Source organism: Xyrauchen texanus, chromosome 5 (assembly GCF_025860055.1).
Source record: "Xyrauchen texanus isolate HMW12.3.18 chromosome 5, RBS_HiC_50CHRs, whole genome shotgun sequence".
In the NCBI taxonomy this organism is placed as follows: domain Eukaryota; kingdom Metazoa; phylum Chordata; class Actinopteri; order Cypriniformes; family Catostomidae; genus Xyrauchen; species Xyrauchen texanus.
Window position 1 is genome coordinate 13,921,905 of NC_068280.1, and position 23,489 is coordinate 13,945,393.

At 39.0% G+C, this 23,489-nt stretch overlaps 1 protein-coding gene across 1 annotated transcript; it reads right to left on the reverse strand.

The window, feature by feature from the left end:
• Positions 1-1,179: 1,179 nt before the first annotated feature.
• LOC127644130 (uncharacterized protein K02A2.6-like) lies at positions 1,180-20,233 on the reverse strand. Its single transcript, XM_052127154.1, has 3 exons — positions 20,197-20,233; positions 16,853-19,478; positions 1,180-1,687 (listed from the first exon to the last, which is right to left on the reverse strand). Exons 1-3 carry the CDS (start codon positions 20,231-20,233, stop codon positions 1,180-1,182), a joined length of 3,171 nt encoding a protein of 1,056 aa, XP_051983114.1.
• Positions 20,234-23,489: the final 3,256 nt, after the last annotated feature.

A 23,489-nucleotide genomic window follows, 5' to 3' on the forward strand; every position in this document is an offset into this window, starting at 1 on the left:
CAGTGGGCGACTGTTGACTATGGCCATAGCTTCATAGAATAAAGTCCTTAATGAAGCATCATTAAGTCTACCATGCGCAAGTGACAGAGTAGTATACAATACACTTCTGACAGTTCTTATCTGGTGTTCCCACACTCCACCTGCGTGACTGGAGTGAGGTGCATTCACCACAAAGTCGCACTGTTTTTGGGACAGATAAGTACTCAGTCTTTGGGTGTCCAGTTCACTTAGGGCAGTTTTAAACTCATTCTTTGCGCCAACAAAGTTTGTTCCCTGATCACATTGGATTTGGCGAATTGCACCTCTGATAGAAATAAAACACCTTAATGCATTAATGAATGTGTCAGTGGATAAGTCCTCTAATAGCTCAATGTGAATGGCGTGGGAGCAAAAGCATGTGAATAAAAGTCCATAACGTTTATGTTATTTTCGGCCTTCTGTAGTTACAAAAGGGCCAAAACGGTCCATACCGCAGTATGTGAAGGGCGGAGAGGGCTCTAAGCGTTCTGCAGGTAGGTCACTCATTCTCTGACCCTCAGGAGCTTTGCGGAGTCTGCGAGAAATGACACACTGACGGATGAAAGAAGCAACGGTTCTGCTCATCCCTGGGATCCAGTAGCCACTGGATCTGATTTTGTTTATGGTGAAGCCTGTTCATGTGAGTTTGGTCACATGATGTTCCTTTGGAATCACAATAGGGTGTTTGAAAGATTCTTTGATAGATGAAAGTCTCCCTCCGACCTTGATGAGACCATCTGTGTCCCTGAAAATGTCTAAGTGGAACTGTTTGTTGTGATGTGGGAGCTGGTTGCCTTTGTTTAATAGTTTTATCTCTTTTGTTTGTTTTTGTACATCCTGAATGATGACATGTACTGCACTTTCTTGTTCACTCACTGTAGCCGGCGCATCTGATTTGACTTTCTTGGCCCTTCTTATGAGACGTGCTACAGCTTTGACTGCTTTGGACCATGACGAGAACTTGGACAAACGTTCTGCAAGGCTGAATGTCTCTGTAACTTTGCTTATCATTGTCTGTGTTTTTCTGACTTCTGGATCTCCAAGAGATGGTTCCAGCTCTACACTTTGTGTTGTGGGCAGGTCCCTCTCCCAGAGAAAGGAGGGTCCAGTGAACCAGTTGGATGAGAGAAGCTCAGTGACCGATTTACCCCTAGATGCACTCTAGATGCAATCAGCTGGGTTCTCTTCTGATGGCACATAAAACCATTGCTGAAGGTTTGTACTTTGGCGAATCTTTTGTACTCTATTCGCTACAAAAGTGTGGAAACGACGTGCCTCATTGTTTACGTAGCCCAAAACTACCTTTGAATCAGTCCAGAAATACTCTTTGACTTGAGCGTAGCAGAGTTTATCTCTCAACGTGTTACTAACTGAGACCGAAACTACAGCTGCAGTTAGCTCGAGTCTGGGGATTGTAGTCAGCTTGGTAGGAGAAACACGGGCTTTGGCTATTACCAATGAACAGTGAATCTCCTCTTTAACGTTTTTGGCTCTTAAATAGGTGCATTGTCCATTACCATTGCTCTTCGATGCCGTCCATTTTCCGTGTTGTTGTAGCTCACTGCCTGTGCTGTTGCTGTTGTCCTTAGCATTCACGGGCCGCTTGATGTAGTACACTGAGGTGAATCTCTTACTGTAGCATGCCCCCCGAACAAGGATGAGACTTTTACTGATGGTTTTATGATGTTTAATCCTTTATGAACCTTAATCCATTCACCATATTAACAACGTAAGAGCTGAAATGTATACAAAACATGTAACTGATCAGCTAACATTGTTCACATTTACATGCTGTCTTACATTTGTGCAAAAACGACCATATTAACAGACAAAATGCTCATATCTCAACTGATTTAACATACCTTTTGCCTCTTCAGAGGGGCTGCAAGTATGAATTTGACGTTTACCATGGCTCCGTGTCGAAGTTATTGCCGTATTTGGGATAACAAGCTATATGCTATAAACTGCGCTAGCCAGGGCGCGCACGCTTCCAAAAGAAAACAAAAGCGCGCAGCTTAAGACCGGAAGTCAACCATTTCAATACAAAAATTTCAAAATAAAAGACAATCACCTTTTCTGTAACTAAATATACTTATGGTTATTTACAATATGATAATAATATGATTTGTATTTACAAGTCTTCCTTATCAATTTCTAAGTACATTTTAAATGCATTAAGTTAACTTATATTCTTATATAGAATACTGTATATTGTATTTGCCTAAACATTGTTTTTTTTTTTTTTCTGTAGAACAGTATCACGCCACAGCACGGCACTGCATATGAAAATGTGCAGGTCATCATTGCATCTGAAAATGCACAGCCCAGCACTGCACATGAAAATGCGCAACCAACATTTGTTCTTAATCTTTTTCCAGATGACACGTTTGTATGTTTCCTGACAACTAGGAAAAGCATGACTACTGACAATTATTTTTAATTTGTTGTCAGTACCTTTTTGTAAAGTATAATTTCCTACATTTAAAGTAAGATACTGTATTTACTGACAAATCTGCTATGTACAGGGATATCCGTGCAATACTGATGAAAGCACCACATGGACCCTCTATTGTGGAGAGTGTAGAGAATAAATACAATTTCCACCAAGCAAAGGCATGCAATGGTGCGAATTACCGTTTCTTATCTTATTGAGAAATATGGCAAAACGTGAGTATAAATGCGTTGTATTTCCATGTATTTTCACCCAAATCAAGACAGAATGAGACTATTTTCTTTCTTATTTTGACCATCAACAGAGACCAAAAAGGCAATGGCCATTTCTCTATTAGAGACATTTCCCTGTCTCCGTGACCCTGAAAGAAATGGCTTTGAGTATATTCATCTTATTTTATTCTGCTGACTGACATTATCTATTTTTATTTTTTTGTATGTGAGTTTACCATTACTGGTGCTTTTTGCACATTGGTGATTTAAGGTTGCAAATTATACTATGTAGATTTTGAAACATTATATACCAACAACAATGACAAACATTATCTTTCAGGAGGCCTGGTTCAGCCAGGGGTGAAAACACAGGCCTTCCACAGGATTTCTTGAGGAGCGCCTTCGCAATATAAGAAAGAGGATGCGGAGATTAAGAACACAGCCCTCCGTAGTGCCTGTCTGTGAGGAGAAGTTGACTTTCATTCATAGTAAGACTTATGCTTATAAGATTTGTTTTAAAGAATGAAAAATCAAGTTTATTTTTCTTAACCCCATTGGCAGATTATTTTTCTTGTTGTAAGAATAAAAGATTTCAGATTTCTTTGAAAACAAGACTTAATATCTTATGCCATTTTGCTTGACAAGAAAATAGTATGGTTTTAAGAATGTTTAGATATTTTTACAGTAAAACAGGACAATAATACTGGGTTAAAAAATTATTTTTTTTGCTGTGTAATGTGGCACAAATCTTAATTTTTTCAAATTTCTTCAAATCTTCATCTCCCATTTATTTATTTAGTTTGATTATTCAATAATTTTACTTGACATAAAGTTTAGATTTTTTTGAATATTTGAATTAAAGAACAAGAGGATAAACAGCTTGTTTTTCTCATATTTGCCAAGGGTGGCAATATTTGTGGAGGGCATGTACTGCTGATGTAAATTAACCAATATGACTTTTCACTTTGTCAACAGCATCAACTTTGTCTCCTGAGAGAGCAATTCAATTAAAAGAATGGCTAAAAAACAATACCAGACCACAGGACCAGGTTGAGCAGTATTTGAAAGCAACTGCTCTTTTTAGGGCTCACTGGATTCGCCAGAACAGCTCCAAACCAATATCTGAGATTTTATCAGAGTTCCCTCGTCTAATGGATACCCCAGGCATGGTAAATGCAATATATCCTCATTGTCTTTTTCGCTTCGTTGCCTAGTAGATTGAAGCAGATTAATTTTAAATTTTATTTAATAATAATTATAATAACATTAATCATGTGATAAAGTGCCAGCCTAACTTTTATCAATGAGTAAAAAATAAATTTAATTTATCACTTAAATTCTATGATGTTATAATCATAATTGTCATAATATTAATTTCCAACTACAGATATCTCAAGACTTTAGTGTACTCCACCCTGATGCTGCTGACAAACTGTGCACATCCTGGTTGCCTGACTTTGCTGACAAGATCCTGGCCTTTGCCAAAAGAGATGGACGACAAATGGATTTCCTCAATTTAGACAACATGTCTTCAGGTTAGTAATTATGTAAAATCAAATGCAGAAGAAACAGTTGCATTAAAAGTACTTGCCCCTTCTTGATCTTCTCTTTTCTCACTTTTTAAAAACACTAAAATTCTGTTTAGCTTATTTAAAGATGTGTTTCATGTGAGTTGATCACAAGTGGCCAGGCGAGACATCAGGGAATGGTCTCTGATTTCCTAATCACCTTTATGTCATCTCAAACTCAAATAACTTTCATTCCTCTGTGTAACTCTGGGTTAAGTCCTGCATGTTTATATTATATTTTATTTTTATTTATTTTCAAAAGGAGGTATATGCACAAATGTGTTGATATGTGACTGTAAGACCCTCACGGGAAGGAGGACACAGGAAACGAGGTTGTGAACTATAGGTAAGGCTTTTAATTGACGTATTCTCTCTCACAGATTCACAATAAACAAAACAGTATACAAGCGCACTGGGTTGGCTTGTGGGGCTCTCTCTCTCTCTCTCGACTGGAGGCTCTGTGTCTGCTTTTTATGCCGCTCTCCTCGTGCTCACTGGAATTAGAGACAGGTTTTGTTAGGCATAATTTAGCTCAGGTGTAAGCGCCCTTACCGCTTTCCTCTCCCGGACGGGCGCTTGACCACGCCCCTGCTGCCACAGTGACATAAGATTTTAATTTGTTAAACTGAAGCGGACATGTCATATCAGTAAATTGTGTTTGGTTTAAAGTTATTTGTTAAAATACAGTTTAATCCCGCCTCATTTCAGTTATGGCACCTGTGATTGGCCTGTGCGCATGTCAGTTAAGAGAGAGGCGAGAGGAAAACACTAGAGGGAACGAGAATGTTGTCGGCATGATAAAGAATATGCTGGTTTATTTGTGTTTAAATATAGTCAGAACTGTATTAATTGAGTGTTAAGCTGCATAGTATTCCGTTGTGAGTTCAACACGACGCGATTCGGAAGAACTGTTACCGTACGTTCACACCAGAGGCGGCGAGAGCGTCAAATCGACCGGAAGTCATTCTTTTTCAATGACAGCCAGCGTCTCCCTGCGGCGAGAAGCGGCGCGGCGAGTCTTGGGCGGCGTGGGCGTCAGATGGAAGTTCAAGTGCAGTCAACATTATGGTAATGAGCTGTGACGCGGTTCGGCGGCAACCAATTGGAATATAGAAGTGCTCCGCTCTAGCGAAGTCGAGAACACAACCGTGTAAACTTTGGTTCCCACCAAACATTCGTTCCGAAGATAAAATGTAGAAACGAATTATTGCCGTGACGGGTTTCCCTGTAATATAAGACCACAGTTATTATTACAAATGTATTTTATTTTGATAACAAACAACTATAATTTTAATTACTTTCTGCCATCGATCGATTTCTTATTTTCACATTTTAAAGAGTTCATGAGGATATACGCTACTTGTGATCGGTCGGCAAAAAGTAAATGGTCGACATGTCTGGATGTTTAAATTGCGGCCCCTTTAAATATAGTTCACAAAACAAAGCATTCTGAACAAACGTTGCCGCTTACGTCAGAGCGTCCACGAGCGTCCTTGAGCGTCGAAGGCAGGGCAGCCAGAGCGAATTTTGACGCTCTCGCCGCTTCTGGTGTGAACGTACAGTTAGTCTTACACACGATTGTCATTTCATTGAACCGGACTATTCATGTTACCCGTGAGAAACTTAAATCAAGTTATCCCTTACGTCAGTGTTTCAAAGGAGATCTACATCATTTCTGTGCACTGTTATTGTTTGATCGAGAGTGACAGAGCAGAGGAGGAATCCAGATAGCGCTCCTGTTCGCCGTGTGATTAGGAGTTCCTCTGGCATCACGGGAGAATCACAGAGTTTGCTTACTGATTATGGCGCTTACTCCGTGCCAAAATCAAACATTCGACCGACCGACCGACCGATCGAACGTCTATCCGAACGTCTTGTACTTTTGAGCGTCTTACCGAGCGGGTTGACCCACGTGACGACCTGACGTGACGTCAACGTCTTGAAAATAGCAGTTTTTTAACCATGCAAGTATCCAAGCTAATGTGTAAAGACTATAAATGGACGTGAAAGGCACTAAATACAGATGTTTTACCTAAAATACTCAACCATGTCCTGCATTCTGCTGCACTTCCCTGAATAAGCCTTTGAAAAAAAAGGTGTTGTAGGCTAGGCCTATTCTAAGTCTTTCTGAGGGATGAACTGAAAAAGATCACCTGTATATCATGACTTTCTCTGTATTTCATGACTCTAATGTTTCAAACACCAAACTCACCTATTGTAACTGTACATACATACAGTGGTAAGCTTTTTCTGTCAAACTAATTAATTATATATTGTCTGATATATTGTTTTACAAGTAAGAGTTAAAAGATATAAGAAAAATGATTTTAATTTAAAAGTTTTCAATGCCATATGGGACCATGTTGTCATTAATTGCCCATTCACTTTTCATGGTAAGTTACCATTGGTAACACATTGAGAAAGACGCAGTTAAGATTATTCAATAGACTTTGTTCATGATTTCGTTTTCTTCCTTCTGAAATTGCCTTTGCTGCCTCCGCTGACTCGTGGGCTGAGTTACTGTAACATAACAAGCTGTTGATGGTTTTGGATAGGCTACTCTGATAGATGAACTCTGATATATACATTTCTTCTGTCAGAGAGAGAGAGGTCACTGTTTCTAACATGAATTTTCACTGTCTCTCCTGTTCTCATCTTGTAAACATATTATTAAAGTGGTTTGCAGCATGGCATTATAATCGTCCCAAATCCTTGTTAATGTAGGCCTATAAAGACTTCTGAAAGATTGCATATTTTGACATTAGAAAGAGTGCTAATAATAGTATGTTAGAGACTAATATATATATAATAGGCTATATAATCATTATAATATATAATAATTATCTTAATCCTAATTTATGTTTCTGTATAAGCAATTTTTTTCACGGTTCTTATTCACGTTGGAGGGAAAAAACCCGGCCAATTCCTGAATATTGATTAATCTAAATTAGATAATGCAATTTTCCGAAGGGGTGCAACGAATAAAACGGGCGGAAACACAAGCACCGAAACTTGTAGTCTTGTACATTGATAATAGTATACAATTTATTAATAACATACATTTTATTTATAAATTGGGTGTTCGATCAACTGACTGCATGCCGTCGGAGTTTCCAGTGTTGACAGCTCCGTAAAATATCCTTGGATGAGCTGTAGTTTTGCTGTAGGCCAAAGCCCGTCTACGGACATTCTCTGTAGGCCTATTATAGCTACTGAAAAGTACCTACAATACACAAATAACATTTTAAATTACTTCCGTCTATGAACAAATAAAGTAGCCTTGATGTCATAAATACAAAAGCACAGGCTGTCGTTAGACATAGGCATCCGGGCTTCAGCCCGGATGTTTTTTTATAGCCCGGATCTCAAAAAATTGAATTTATTGATAATTATTATTATTTTTTAATAATTTTGTATTTATTTAAAAAATGTACCGGGTCTTTTAATCTATCCTTCGGAATCATGTATTAAAGACGATTAAAATGTGTTCAAGCAGATCAAAGTTACTATGGTTACAGAATGCTTGTATTTAGAGTGCGCACCAGAGGAGAGAGCCTGAAAGAGTCATCGGTTAACTTACAGCTTTAGGGCTTGACTGTCATTGTTGTTTGTGGCTTCTGGTGGTAGCTATTATGGACATTAGACACTTTTTAAAAAGTAAAATAAGGAGTCATGAACGATACGAGGGAGGCAAGAAGAGTTATCTACTGGCGCCGTTCCCTCATCATTAAGCTCAGGTCGGTGAAGGCTCTTAAGCAAACCCTGGTCTAACTTACTAGCCCTGTAAGTTACTCACTGTGGTATTAATGCAGAACATGTACTGTATATATAAAGTACGTGGGACCTTACTATTTCGCCTATAGCTAATCCATTTTGTGAGCCATAATCCGTTTCTCGTGAGGAATGTAGATGAAGTAGCCTATACATCTGATTTGGCGATTGAAACACGATGTGTAAATTAACGTTATTCAGGGATGTAGTGGAGGCTAAACAGAATTAACAACAACTCATTCATTGTTTCATTCCTATCATTGAACTTCAAGTCAGATGACTATGCTGCGTTCATACCGGACGCGAATAGCGCGTCAGGCGCGAGTGTTAAGTCAATGCAAAGACGCATTACGCGCGTAAAATATTCCTGCGGCGCGAATGAGGTGCAGAGCGCGGCTTTGCATTGACTTAACATTGAAATCACTCGCGCCTGACGCGCTATTCGCGTCCGGTGTGAACGCACAGTCACCGTTAGGTCCACCAAACCTAGCTCCTGGAGCAAATGGTGAAACTCCTGAAACTTTCCGGAGGGTCTGGTGGATCCACACCCTTATGCTTCCTCCCCAGAAAAAATAGAAGTGCCCCCCAACAACACACACATCCCGAGGAATGGACGCTCCCCGAAACCGACGCTGGACACATTGCACCTTTCCCCGAAACCCCAGTTCCCTACTCCCAGAGGAATGGACGCTGGATACAGTGCCCCTCTTCCCTATTATTTATGTTTATAGCTATGTTATTTAAATGTATATAGTTCTCTTTACAAACCTATACAGAGTGCCTGTGTTTACTGTCTGTTGAATGCCCTCTTTACTGGACCTGCACTGTCTATAGTTCCTTTTCCAGACTTATACAAGCAGACTGTTGGAGTGATTTATGTGTGTGTGTGTGTGTGTGTGTGTGTGTGTGTGTGTGTGTGTGTGTGTGTGTGTGTGTGTGTGTATAGATAGATAGATAAATAGATATAGATAAATATAGAAAGATAAATATCTATATACACATTATATATATATAGTTTTATATTCATTTTTTTAAATATTATTTAATATTCATGTATTATTTATTTGTGTTTCTGTGAATAGCTGTTACAGTTCTACAAATAAAGCATTCTATCTTTTTACCTATCATTTAAAATGCTAAAACAATGCACCTGAATGCAGGAAATGAAGTGTTTAATGGCCAACATTTCATGGGGAGGTCCCCAGACCCCCATTTATATTATTATTGCTTATTATTATGTGCCTATGAGTAGAAGAAGTAGTTACCAAAAGCGGGCGGGGGTGGGTGGTGGGGACTGGGCTAAGCCCCAATGTATCAAGATCCTAGCAACGCCCCTGCAAAAGCATGATTTTAATACTAATCCCTGCCCTTACCCTTAAACTTAACTTAAAAATGCATTTATATCACATCCATAGAGATTGCAGCTCTTTATTGGAAACAATTGAAATGAAACGACTTTTTTTATAGATGAAATATAATCTATTTTATTTTTGTTGACAGACATGCAGCGCATGTTCAAACTGTTGTTACTAATCTGCGATTTTTATAATTCTCTGGTAAATGTTTTATTATCAACCATATCTATTTGTCCTTATCAGGCAAAATATTGATGTTATTTTTTACATGCACTTTTACTAAAAAGAAAAACATGCCATTGTAAATCATAGTTGTATTACAAGTAAAACATATCTCCGCTCTAACATATTTTGCTATGCAATCATGTGCAAGCAGACAAAAAAATATTTTTGAATAACTGTTATATTAAGAGAAATCTGTATCCTTCAAATAATAGCTTATTTGTAAATTGGTTATTTGATTACGCTATTTGTGGTGATATGGTAAATAGTGAGAAGTTAAGAGAATAAATTTAACTTGCATGTCAACACGAGCGTCTCAGCAGGCTTGTTTTAGCACCATGACACAAATAGCCATCCTAACGTAACAATTTTGATTATTGAACTATAAGAAGAAAAAAATGGCATGCAGAAAGAATAGGCCTAGGCTACTTTCAAAAAAATTTTTTTATATTATTCTCGCCAATTTTACAGTTAACGAAGAGAAATGGTCTGATAAGATTATCAATACACAGTACACTTGTCTACGTTGAATTTATCTCTTACACTCTTAAGGGTATCATAAAGTAGACATGTAGGCCGGCTTTGCATTTGATATGTCAATTTGTCTGATATAAATGGTCAGGATATTTTATGTAGCCTACTTTATATGATTCATTGTCTATGATTTTTATATTTAGGCAAAGCAGATGGGATAATGATTGCAGTTTTCGCTGCATTTGAATATGGTAGAGCGTATTTCTATTAAATAAGACACATTCCGAAATTAGATCTATTCCTAAACCTTCCGATTTAATGGGAGATATATAAAAATTATGTATAATATCGTGCTTTTCCGAAATAGCCGTTAAAGCATGCCAGATTTGTCAATAATATTTAGCCTCTGCTATATTTAACTTTAATAATAGCCTACACCGCACATAACTTTCTAAGCCATCAGCCATTGCACTAATCAAATGTGGACTAGTTAGAGGACACAATAGAAGCATAAGAAGTTAAACTAAGGTAAGAAAAACACAAACGTGTTACAACGTGTCTTCACACGTAAACAACACGTTGGGATGACGATCGGTTACTCGCACTTCCGACCGGTCGCCATAGGAACGCGTTAACAACACGTCAGCACACGTAGGAACGTGTTACATATGATTTTATGAAAATGATCAATAATTTCGTTTTGGCTCATTGTTTATATGTGGCAGACATGAAAATCAACGAACCTTAATTACAAAGTAAAGTATATTCAGCTGACTATGTCTATATGTAATATTAGAACTGTTATACAAATTTTTTAAATAAACCTTTCCACTTTAACATTTATGATGTCTATTTGTGAAAGATTATGATAATTTAGTAATTTTATTAAGACTGAGATTATGCTTGATTAGATTAACTTTTTATTAGTTTGTTATCTGTGTGATAGCCTATGTATAAAAAATAGTATGAATGTTTTTAATATATTAGCCTACAGGTTTCCTGAATTGCTAAAACACATTTCTTGGAAACATCATTAATTTTTTAAAACCTTAAACACAAAACCAAATTTTCAAACTACATTCAGAGAACAGAAAAAAAAAAAATGAAGAAATAGATTTCAGCCCTTTTCTGTGATTTTTATTTATTTATTTATTTATTTATTTATTTTATTTTATTTTTTTTTGTAACCACCTCCCAGTGGACCTTCTCTGTATGTGCAGGCTATTTGTCATCCAGGTGTTTCCAATTAGCATCTATAAAAGAGGAAATTGTTTGTTTGGAAAATATACCCTGAAGAAGGCTGTTTGTGCCGCTACGCGTGGGTTGTATCTTTTCCCCCCACATATTTTAATTATTTTTTCTATCATGATATAGCCAGTCCAATAAAGGCTTTTTTATTTTTCTAAGAAGAGTGCCTTGGATTTCCTTTTTCTACATTACATTCAGAGAACATCTGACTCTTCTTTCAAAAAAAAAAAAAAAAAAAAGACTCAAAACCATTTTATCTGTGCTCAAAATCAAACAGTGCTTTCAGATCATGCACACAAGAGTCAATAAAAAAAATATATTTGCATTAGGCTATTATTACAGTCAAACCTGAATACAGAGAAAGCATTTTGTTACACATAACAGAAAAAATCAATAAATAAAAAATAAACAGCAAATATTTTATCACAGCTTAATCCATCTGGATCTGATCTCATTTCCACCTCTTATTTCAGTCTTCTGTCTCAATTATGCTGTGTGGTAATAGCCCTACCAGTTCATTTGTGTATAATTGTGAATTTTAAAATTCAAAACAGAAAATTGTTTGGTCAAAAGTGACCGAAGAGCACCATGACAGTACTGGACTTGTAACATTTGTTGGAAAAGTAAATTATTTTAATTATGCTATATAAAACTTTCAGTAACAATATTATTACAATAAATTGTACTTAGCTTTTTTTAAGTTCTGCAAATATTTTAAACTGTAGATTCACAGGTCACAACAGTTTAAAATATAAATGTGTGTGTGTGTGTGTGTGTGTGTGTGTGTGTGTGTGTGTATAAATGGATATTCTATATAGGCTAGGTCTATCTGTATTTCCAAATATATAAATATAATATATATTTATGAAAACCTTCTTTTTAAATGAAAGGCTACATTTATTAATTTGGGAGTGCTTTCTTTTATGGACTGTGAGAACATTGTACATTGGGCAATAAAATGAACAATAAAAACTAGTTAAAATGATTATATTGGTCAAATTAAGACTATTGAATGACTGTATATAGGCTAGCCTACAGTATTTCTGCTCTTTGAAAGTAAAACACATAGCCTCACATGCACAGGATTCAGGAGAAATGTTTTAGTGTTGTTTTAGGGGTACAATATTTATATGTATTGCCTTTAATGTCCATTTATAGTCTTTACACATTAGCTTGGATACTTGCATGGTTAAAAAACTGCTATTTTCAAGACGTTGACGTCACGTCAGGTCGTCACGTGGGTCAACCCGCTCGGTAAGACGCTCAAAAGTACAAGACGTTCGGATAGACGTTAGGATAGACGTTCGATCGGTCGGTCGGTCGGTCGAATGTTTGATTTTGGCTATGAGGTGTGATTTGTGCACTTACTTTGCAAACTAAGCAATCATCGTGTCGATCGTCACGTACATTGCCGTGACCAATGACGTGTGATAACGTACGTGTGGATAAGCGCGTGGATAACGTACGCGTGGATAAGCGCGTGGATAACGTACGCGTGGATAACGTACGCGTGGATAAGCGCGTGGATAACGTACGCGTGGATAACGTACGCGTGGATAACGTACGCGTGGATAAGCGTGTGGATAACGCATGCGTGGATAAGCGCGTGGATTAATACTTAGGCAAATATCTATTATCTTTACTATTGTACCTTTTAATTTGGGATGTAATCATAACACACACGTTTTCATGTTTTTTGTGGGTTGTACAACAGTGTAGACACTATTAGTAATCAGTATAATTAGTATATTTATATGTAGGCCTACGCAAGATTTATAGTAGAACTGCAAAAACTGTTATCTTACTTAAGGCTGCCAGTTAGTAAAAGGTAAATCAATTAATTCAAATTTGCAGTTGATATTTGACAGATTTTACTGCTGCCTACAGCAATTTTATAAAACTATACATTTAGTAAGGCTAACACTTACCAAAATTGTTCTATTACTTCTTTTCAACTAAAAAATAAGTATACTTTCAGTCTACATTTTATATACTTCTCAAAAATATACTTTATGTACCTCTCAGAAATATACTTAAAATTACATTAGGTATAGGCCCTACTTGATTTATACTGAGAGAAAAGTCCAAGTATATTTGGCCTGCACTTGTACGCAATCTTTTGATCAAGATACTTAAAAGTAGTATTCAAAGCTTGGCTGGTAGTGGGTTAACTCTTTTGATCGAGTTGCCTATTTTATATATTTATATATGTTAACGAAAAACTATGTTAAAAATTATATATATATATATATATATAATTTTTTTACATAGTTTTTCGTATACAGTCTTATAATTTCTATAATTATATATATTTTATAATTATAACTTATAACGTATGAAAATATTGATTAAAATATTGATATAAAACTGTCACAGTGTCTGGTTTGTGTTTCCCCGGGTGTCCACTAGAGGTCTCTTCCCCATACTGTCACCATTCACTCTGGAACTGCATTCCCCACAATCCTTGTCTGTACCAATCACTGTTCATTGCACTCAGCTGTTCCCTGTTATTCATTGTTAGTATCTGTGTATTTATACCCTGTCTGTTCAGTCATTGTCACGGAGTCCTTGTTATATGTCACACCACTTCTGAGTTCTGTTTCTAGCTTGTTTTAGTTCTTGTGTTTGGTTTGATTATTTGGATTTTGACCCCTGCCTGGAAGACTACGATTTTGGATTACCCCATTAAAAACTACTGCTATTGGATTACTGTTTCCTGTGTGTGTTATGTGACAAAAACAGATAATTTTCTAATTCTGCGTTTCTGAATTTCTGTGTAGGCTAGTCCATTGCTAGTGTACATAGGAATTTACTTTAATTCTACTTTAATCTTTCCTGCCATTGACTAAATTTTCCAGACGTTTATCCACACGTACGTTATCCAGACGTTTATCCACACGTACGTTATCCAGATGTTGATCCACACGTACGTTATCCAGACGTTTATCCACACGTTTACCCACGCGTACGTTATTCAGACGCAAAGTAAATACAATCCTTTTTCAGCTACGTCGCCGCCACGCCGCCGCGGACTTTGAGCGCAGCTCCAACACGTGACCGTGACGTGTGACGTCTCAAATCTTACATCTGACGCCTGAATACTATGGGATTTTGGCCAGACGGCTCGCGAGCGTATACACGTTAGTTCACCTCTCAGTTTGCTTAGCGATCGCCAAAAAGTGCATAAATCACACCTCATATTTGGCACGGAGTAAGCGCCATAACTGATGACATCTTCACGTGGATGGATTTGACGGGTGACTGGAAGCTTTAACACTGACCACGCGCACTCAGGTACATTTTGTTTATTTAATTTGTGCTCTTTTAGAGCGAAGTGGCCATTTTACGTTTCACTCGGCCTCAACGCACACAAGCGACTGTAATATCCTTTGGTGATCATACATGAGGAGACAGGTAGATAAATTAATGGGAATCTTTATTAACATATGCAGAGCGGACAACGTGCCTCTTGACATCAGCTCAGCAGATAAACAGACTAACTGTACGTTCACACCAGAAGCGGCGAGAGCGTCGTAAGCCCTGTCCCAAATGGCGCACTTCATGCGGACTTTCGGTCTCGTGGACTTAAATTGCGCGTGCTCGCTGAGTCTACGAGTCCGTAGGCCGTCCCATTTAGCATTTTAACGCTCTGAAGTGTGCTCAGCAGCGCCCCCTTTGTACCCTTGAAGCGGTCTTCCGCGAAGCCCGCATAGATCCAGGCTTCACGCACTTCAAGTACCCAGGAGTCCTTGCGAAAGGCCAATCAGACAACTGGTGTGAGGAGCGCTTTCGCTCACGGGCACAGACAATTGATAACATGGCTGAGAAGAAAATATTTAAGTGTATGTATCATTATGGTTTTTATGACTGTGTACATTTTACCAGTTGTTACCTACAGTTTATACAAACATTATGGTCATCGACCATATTAGCAATAAAATGGAATGAGCGTCACCTTTCACTGGTATTGATTAATACAAGACAAGAGAAAAGAAAAGAAAAAGAGAAAAACGACATAAAAAAACAAGGTACACATAAAAAATATAAAATACACATATATATGTATATAAAGAAAAAAGAAAATTAAACCAGTAAATCAAATAATAATGACTTAATGCATTAACGACTTTTGACAAGTTATATGTTTATCTACAAAGTCAATAACATTTACTTGCTTACCCTTTCCTCCGTGCATAACATCAGCATTTGTATGCATGAAAAATAATCTTGTCTTCTACTGACGTCGGAGCGTATAAATGTGATTTCTCTGCATGGCAAGCCATCTCGCAAACACAATAGTAAAAACAACAACAATAGGCAGCATATTTCCCCGAACCGAACCTGCAGCTCCTGTCCAACAATAACCACGCTTCACGATCGAGTCTGTCCCAAAAATACTTCTCAATGCGCCCTTGTGGACTTGCGCGAGGGGCCCTATAAGTCTGCACTACATGACGTCACCGAAGTGTGGACTCTGAGGAAGTCCACAAGTCCGGAGTGTGCCATTTGGGACAGGGCAAAAATTCGCTCTGGCTGCCCTGCCGTGGACGCTCTGACGTAGTTGAAATAAGCGGCAACGTTTGTTCAGAATGCTTTGTTTTGTGAACTATATTTAAAGGGGCCGCAATTTAAACATACAGACATGTCGACCATTTACTTTTTGCCGACCGATCACAAGTAGCGTATATCCTCATGAACTCTTTAAAATGTGAAAATAAGAAATCGATCAATGGCAGAAAGTAATTAAAATTATAGTTGTTTGTTATCAAAATAAAATACATTTGTAATAATAACTGTGGTCTTGGTCATATATTACAGGAAACCCGCCACGGCAATAATTCGCTTCTACATTTTATCTTCGAACGAATGTTTGGTGGGAACCAAAGTTTACACGGTTGTGTTCTCGACTTCGCTAGAGCGGAGCACTTCTATATTCCAATTGGTTGCCGCCGAACCGCGTCACAGCTCATTACCATAATGTTGACTGCACTTGAACTTCCATCTGACGCCCGCGCCGCTTCTCGCCGCAGAGAGACGCTGGCTGTCATTGAAAAAGAATTACTTCCGGTCGATTTGACGCTCTCGCCGCCTCTGGTGTGAACGTACGGTAACACACCCACTGCTCTCTATGCCCGTGCATCCAGAGGTCACCCATATGCAAACGCATGACGCCCTCTACTGGACAACCTTGATTATAGCATCCCATTTACTACATCCCCTTTTCCCAGATAACACTAGCTATTGTCCCATAGTTATTTACATTACTCTTTACAATATATCACGTTTATAACTTTTGTAAATTTTACCCAGTTGTAAGAAAACCACACAAAACCATAACATGTGTGCATTTACAACATAACTAGGGACTTTGGGTGGACTACCTCCATCCCAGTGAGTTCCAGGACGCATTCTTGCCCTGTGGCTGGGGAACTCACTTCTAACTACTCATAATCCTGTAAGTATCTCGGAGTCTTCTTCTGTCTCGTCGACCTCCTTAACTCTACATTGTCTTTCACCACAGGATTTTCTGACCTTAACACCTCTTTGGTCGTTTCCTCTGTCTGCTCCACATTAGTGTCTTTGGAGAATGTGACACCCACGATTGATGTTAACTCTTCCCCCTCTTTCCTAGATGTTTCCTCCAACACCAGAGTTTCCTCTAAAGGCCCAACATGCCTGTTCCTCACTTGATCTATGTGCCTGCGCACTATCTGGCCATTTCCAAGTGCAACCATACAAGACACCAGTCCTGTCTGTTTCTGAACTGTCCCAGGAACCCAGATAGGCCCTGATCCAAAGTTCTTAGTGTACACTTGGTCACCTTCAGTCACCTGTCTCTTCCTAGCATGTCGATCATGGTAAAATTTTTGCTTCATCTGTTTTTCCTGCACTTGACTTTTAAAATCAGGATGGATGAGATCCAAGGTAGACCTTAGCTTTCTTCCACACAACAGTTCCGCAGGAGATTTCCCAGTAGTCGACTGAGGTGTGATCCTGTAACTGAACAATGCTCTAGCAAGCTTTGTCTCAATGGAATCTCCTGTGCTCTTCTTCATCAGACTTTTGAACGTTTGCACCGCCCGTTCAGCCAATCCATTAGAAGCTGCGTGATACGGTGCTGTGGTGATGTGTTTGATGCCATTTCGGGTCATAAACTCTTGGAACTCTGCACTTGTGAAACTGCTGCCATTATCCAACACCACCATTTCAGGTATCCCATGTTGGCTAAAACTTTGTCTCAGGCATTGAATGGTTACAGTAGAGGTAGACTTATGTAACGGGTACACATCTAGCCATTTAGAGTAGGCATCCACTAAGATTAAGAACATTCTCCCTAACCACGGACCAGCATAATCAATGTGGATTCTTCTCCATGGCAGGTTTGGCATCTCCCATGGATGTAAAGGTGCACAGGGGGGAGAATTTCTATTCTCTTGACATGTGGCACAAGTTTTTACCATGCCTTCTATTTCCGTGTCCATTTGTGGCCACCACATGTAACTTCGTGCCAAACCTTTCATTCTGGTTATTCCAGGGTGATTGATGTGTAATTGTTTTAATAAAGCTGCGCGGCCTGGCGGGGGAACCACCATGCGCGCTCCCCACAGAACACAGCCTCCCTGTACACGAAGTTCATCTCGTTTTTTAGTATATGCTCCAAAAACGGACTCGTCCATTCTCTTTGGCCATCCTCTGAGCACATACTCTCTCACTCGAGTTAAAACTGCATCTTTGTCTGTCCATTTTCTCACTTGTTCTGCTTTGACAAGGGGCACATCATTTTCTTCAAGCAGAAGTACTCTTTCTTCCTCCACTTGAGTCTCTATACCTTTCTCCGTTAAAGGCAGTCTGCTTAGTCCATCAGCATTTTGATGTTCCTTGCCAGCTTTGTATACAATGGTGTATTCATATCCACACAGTGTCACAGCCCATCTCTGTATACGTGGCGATGCCATTTGTGGCACTTCTCGCAGTTCATTAAATAATGAAATCAACGGTTTGTGATCCGTTACAATAGTGAACTGCCTCCCATACAAATATGTGTGGAATTTCTTTACTCCAAAAATGACAGCTAGACCTTCCTTCTCTAATTGAGAGTAATTCTTCTCAGCTGCATTCAGTGTTCGTGACACAAATCCGATCGGCCGCTCTGTGCCGTCCTCCATCCTGTGCGACAACACGGCTCCAACCCCGTATGGATAAGCGTCACAAGCCAGAATGATCGGTTTCTTTATGTCATAATGCACTAGAATGGCTGAGGACTGCAGAAGATTTTTTGACTTCGCGAAGGCTTCTTTTTGTTCAGAGCCCCATGCCCATTTTGTCTCCTTCCTCAACAGTGCATGTAATGGTGCTAACAAAGTGGATAGACTAGGCAGGAACTTATGATAATAGTTCAACAGGCCTAAATAAGCCTTCAGCTCACTCACAGACTGCGGTGTGGGGGCTTCCTGGATCGCTTTGACTTTTTCTGCGACTGGATGCACACCTGCGGCACTGATTTTGTGGCCAAGAAATACCACCTCCTCTCCCAGGAACTCACACTTGCTGCGTTTCAATCTCAGCCCACTTCTTTCTAGCCGAGACAATACCTCTTCCAGGGTTCTCAGATGTTCTTCCTCACTAGTCCCTGTGACTAAAATGTCATCCAAATAAACTGTGACGTGTGGCATGTTTTGCAAGATTCCTTCCATAGTGCGTTGGAAGATGGCTGGGCTCGACGCTACTCCGAATGGTAGCCTACAGTAAGTGTACAGTCCTTTGTGTGTATTGATAGTGACATATTTCTTGGCACTTTTGTCAAGCATGATCTGCTGATACGCGTGGCTCATGTCCAGCTTTGAGAATTTCTGCCCTCCAGCTAACTGTGCAAACAAATCGTCCACTTTAGGAATAGGATATTGTTCCACACTGGATGCTCTGTTTACTGTGAGTTTATAATCCCCACAAATTCGAATTGAGCCATCTGGCTTCTTCACAGGTACAATGGGTGCTGCCCATTCTGAAAACTGTACTGGTTCTATAATTTTCTCTTCCACCAGTCTTTGAAGCTCTGCCTCCACCAGGGGTTTTACTGCAAAGGGTAAACGTCGAGGCTTATAGAATCGTGGCTGTGCTTCGGGGTTAACATGAATGTTCGCTGTGGTGCTTGCGCTGTCTCATCTGTTAACATTCCTTGTAAACCTTTTACATTTTTGTTTGCCGATTCCATTGCTTGACAGATATTAAATGCTTTCTCAAAGTTTAAGTCCACTTCTGACAATAGCCGTCGCTGCATCCTGTCATCATTCACTCCACACACGAGTCTGTCTCGCAGCATTTGCAAAAGTGTTGCCCCGTACTCACAATGTTGTGCTAACTTTTTCAACTCAGCCACAAAGTCAGCAACAGTCTCTCTGGAGGTGGTGGCGTAGTGGCTAAAGCACAGGGCTGTTAATCAGAAGGTCTCTGGTTCGAACCCCACAGCCACCACCATTGTGTCCTTGAGCAAGACACTTAACTCCAGGTTGCTCCGGGGGGATTGTCCCTGTAATAAGTGCACTGTAAGTCGCTTTGGATAAAAGCGTCTGCCAAATGCATAAATGTAAATGTAAATGTAAATGTCTCTCCATTCTTCCGTGTGCGTGAATTAAACTTATATCTTTGCACAATTTCACTCGGCTTTGGATTATAATGGGCTTTGAGCACGTTTATCAACTCCTCATATGTTTTTTCCCTTGGAGTCATGGGACACAGTAAACTTCTCAACAAACTATAAGTGGCTGCACCTACCCCACTTAATAGCACAGCTTTCTTTTTGTCAGCGTCGGTAATCTCATTTGCTTGAAAGAAAAAGTCCAACATTTCACTGTATTCCTCCCATAATTGTGTCTCACCGTCAAAAGGGCTCACCCTTCCTAACAGTGCTGCCATCGTGTTTATCCACAATCTGCTCTTCTCTGCACGCGGTCAGCACTCCATGTACACTTTTCAGCCTGGTTCTTTAGTGCCTTTTTATCCTCGTCGCCAATTATGTAATATCCTTTGGTGATCATACATGAGGAGACAGGTAGATAAATTAATGGGAATCTTTATTAACATATGCAGAGCGGACAACGTGCCTCTTGACATCAGTTCAGCAGATAACAGACTAACACACCCACTGCTCTCTATGCCCGTGCATCCAGAGGTCACCCATATGCAAACCCATGCCGCCCTCTACTGGACAACCTTGACTATAGCATCCCATTTACTACACGACGGTTCAGGCCTGCAACGTGTGTGTGTGTGTGTGTGTGTGTGTGTGTGTGTGTGTGTGTGTGTGTGTGTGTGTGTGTGTGTGTGTGTGTGTGTGCGCGTGCGTGCGTGCCCACAATAAGTTGTGTTCTTTTATTATTGAGTGATAACATCGTTTAATACCCTGCAACTCATTGAGTATATTATTACAGAGTTACAGTTTATTTTTCCGGTTGGAAGTAGAGTTTGTTACTTGTTTATTTCTGTGCTAAGCATTTAAAGATACAGAATTATACTGTTACACTAAGTGAAGACAAATTTGTACTTTATGTAAAAGATTTGAAGATTAATTTAAAGTAGGGTTTAATTGTAAACCCTATGGCAAATGGAGATTTAAAAGGTTAACCCTGTAAGTGTTTGTTGATTGTGTACAAGAGTCAATCAATCACTGTATTTCAAAATACCTGTTTACTCATAAGTTGAGTCAAGATATTCTAGCATAGTAAGTGTAGTTCATGTTTGTGTAGTTCATGTTTAAATTTTTGTTTTTGTAAATAAATGTATTGTATATTTTATGAAGTGTTGTCACTTAAATAGTACAGATAAGTATCAGTAATTGTTGAAAAGTGCTTTACAGAGATCAAAGTTACAATTTGTAAGGAGCAGTTTTAGGAATCAAGGGTCATATCCCGAAGCCATATCGACAATGCCCACGCCTTTTGCAATGCGTATCGCACTGATTTTAATATCGGACACGGTGGGAAAAATTGCGTTAAATCACAACAGCACGATTTGTATTGTATAGCCTGCCTCTGCCATCCAGCACCCCCCTTCCCCTCTCCCGGATTTGTGTACCCAAATGTTGACAGATAACAGGCTGCGTGTGTTACATGACACGAGATTAAACAACTCGGGCAACGCGACGTCGGAAAGTACCTCCTACTCTGTATCGAGGAAATTTATCAGATTTCTGAAGCCTCTGTCCTCAACTATGGAGAAAAGCTGGTCATCCAGGGCCATGAATTCCATAATTTTCCTCGTAATTGCTTTGGTATTTTCGTTGCTCATACCAAGGTATGATAGGAGAGGCTGCTGACTTGTGGCTGTCTCTGAGCTCTGGCTAGCTTTAGCCGCTTTCACTTTTTAGCTTCTTTTTTAAAATGGGCCTTTTCAGCTGGGTGGTGGTGTTATAAATGTCTAATTAGGTTTGTTGATCCGAAAGTTATTGTGGTGATTCCCCCACGGTTTACTTTGGCCTTAAAATTATTACACATTTCGAACTTTATGTATTCTTCACTCACACAGTGAAGATCTCCCATGCCAATGACATGTTTACATGCGGCTGTGACGTTATTGTCTGCGCCGCTGGCAACAAAATGGACCGGCTTGGAATCGTTAAGGCGTGAGGCTGACTGGCCGATCACCGGTCTGGTCCGAAAATCGGCTAATTCCGGTCCCTGGCCGGTCGATCGGTGCATCTCTAGTGTTTACACCTAAAATGTGAGGTGGTCACTTGTGTCTTTGATGACCTCCATACAGTATATGCTTTTTGTGTTCCAGTTACAAAATATTTTGGGCCCCATTCACCCGTATTTTATGCTGATCGCTTGTGGTCGGATCACTGAAATTAACTTTTCTCCCCTTTTAGATACCAAAGGCACCATGGCACTGAAAATGTTACCTCAGATCCTTCCACCATCAGTGTACAAGATTGGCAACAAAACCTTCCGCCCAACTATTGAGGAAGCCAGAACCTCTTTGATTGATGTACAACCAGTAAGTAGAACATGTGAAAACAACTCCAGAGCATGCTTATTTATTTACTTTGAATTACAGCTGTTCTTTAATTGCACTACACCTGTATCAATTTTTTGGTAAGGAGTACATGCACTTTAAACTTTGATGTTATTTTCATATTTAGTCTGGAACCAACATGGTGCAGTACCTACTAAAACAGAGGGAGGAGAAGCCCTTCCCATTTGTCTTAGAACTTGGAGTTGGTGGACAGTTTTTCGTTGTGGTGAATGCGGAAGCCCTAGAATAGCAGACTCTCTTCAAGGCAGTAGATGTTTGTTTCAAGTACTTTTTTTGCTTTGACACCCACTTTCCAAAACAATGTTCCCCTGCCTGGGAGTTTTTGCAGCAGGTAGTTTGAGTTGCCTGGTTCCAAAAATTCAAAAATTCGCTTTTTGTGTGCCTCCATTTATGCTGCTAAGGACTAAATTGTTTATTAAACTAACTAATGCAGGTATTTTGTATCCATGTATGTATCTATTTTTATTTATTTATTTGGTGTTTTGTGAATTGATTGGCTACAATTTAGTAATTCTTGTACATTCTTAATAATTAAAGCACTGCCTTGTTTGAAAAATGTAATTAAACATTGTTTGAATAATTTTATGCTGGACTAAAGTATCTAAATGTTAAATAAAATACTGATAGTATTTATTTAATTTGATATTCTGTAAAATAACTATTTGCTATTATTTTGTCATCCAAAAATGTATTTTTTTAATGGTGTTTAAATTTTCTGCCTGATTCAAAATTAAATTCTAGTTTTTGCTGGCCATTTAATAATTAAATAAAATGCTTTCATGTTATACATGTATACTGTTTTGAAAGTTTTTTTTTAATAAGCATAACATGCTTATTACTATTTTTAGTAGTAGATTATCTAAAATAAAGAACTTTTAAAAAGTAGTCACTTTAACCCAGCATTGTGTCAAGAAACAACCCAGCACACTGGTTGTTTCTAACTGGTTGCTTGCTGGGTTATTTATAAAATAAATAACCCAGCAAGCTGAGTCAAAAATAACCCAGCGTGTGTTCTGTCCAATATTTACCCAGCACTGGGTTACCAAATAACCCAGCAATGGTTATTTTTAACCCAGCATTTTTTTAGAGTGTGCTCCTTAGTTTTACGAACATAATGTGGTTGTTTGCTTCTCTTTCT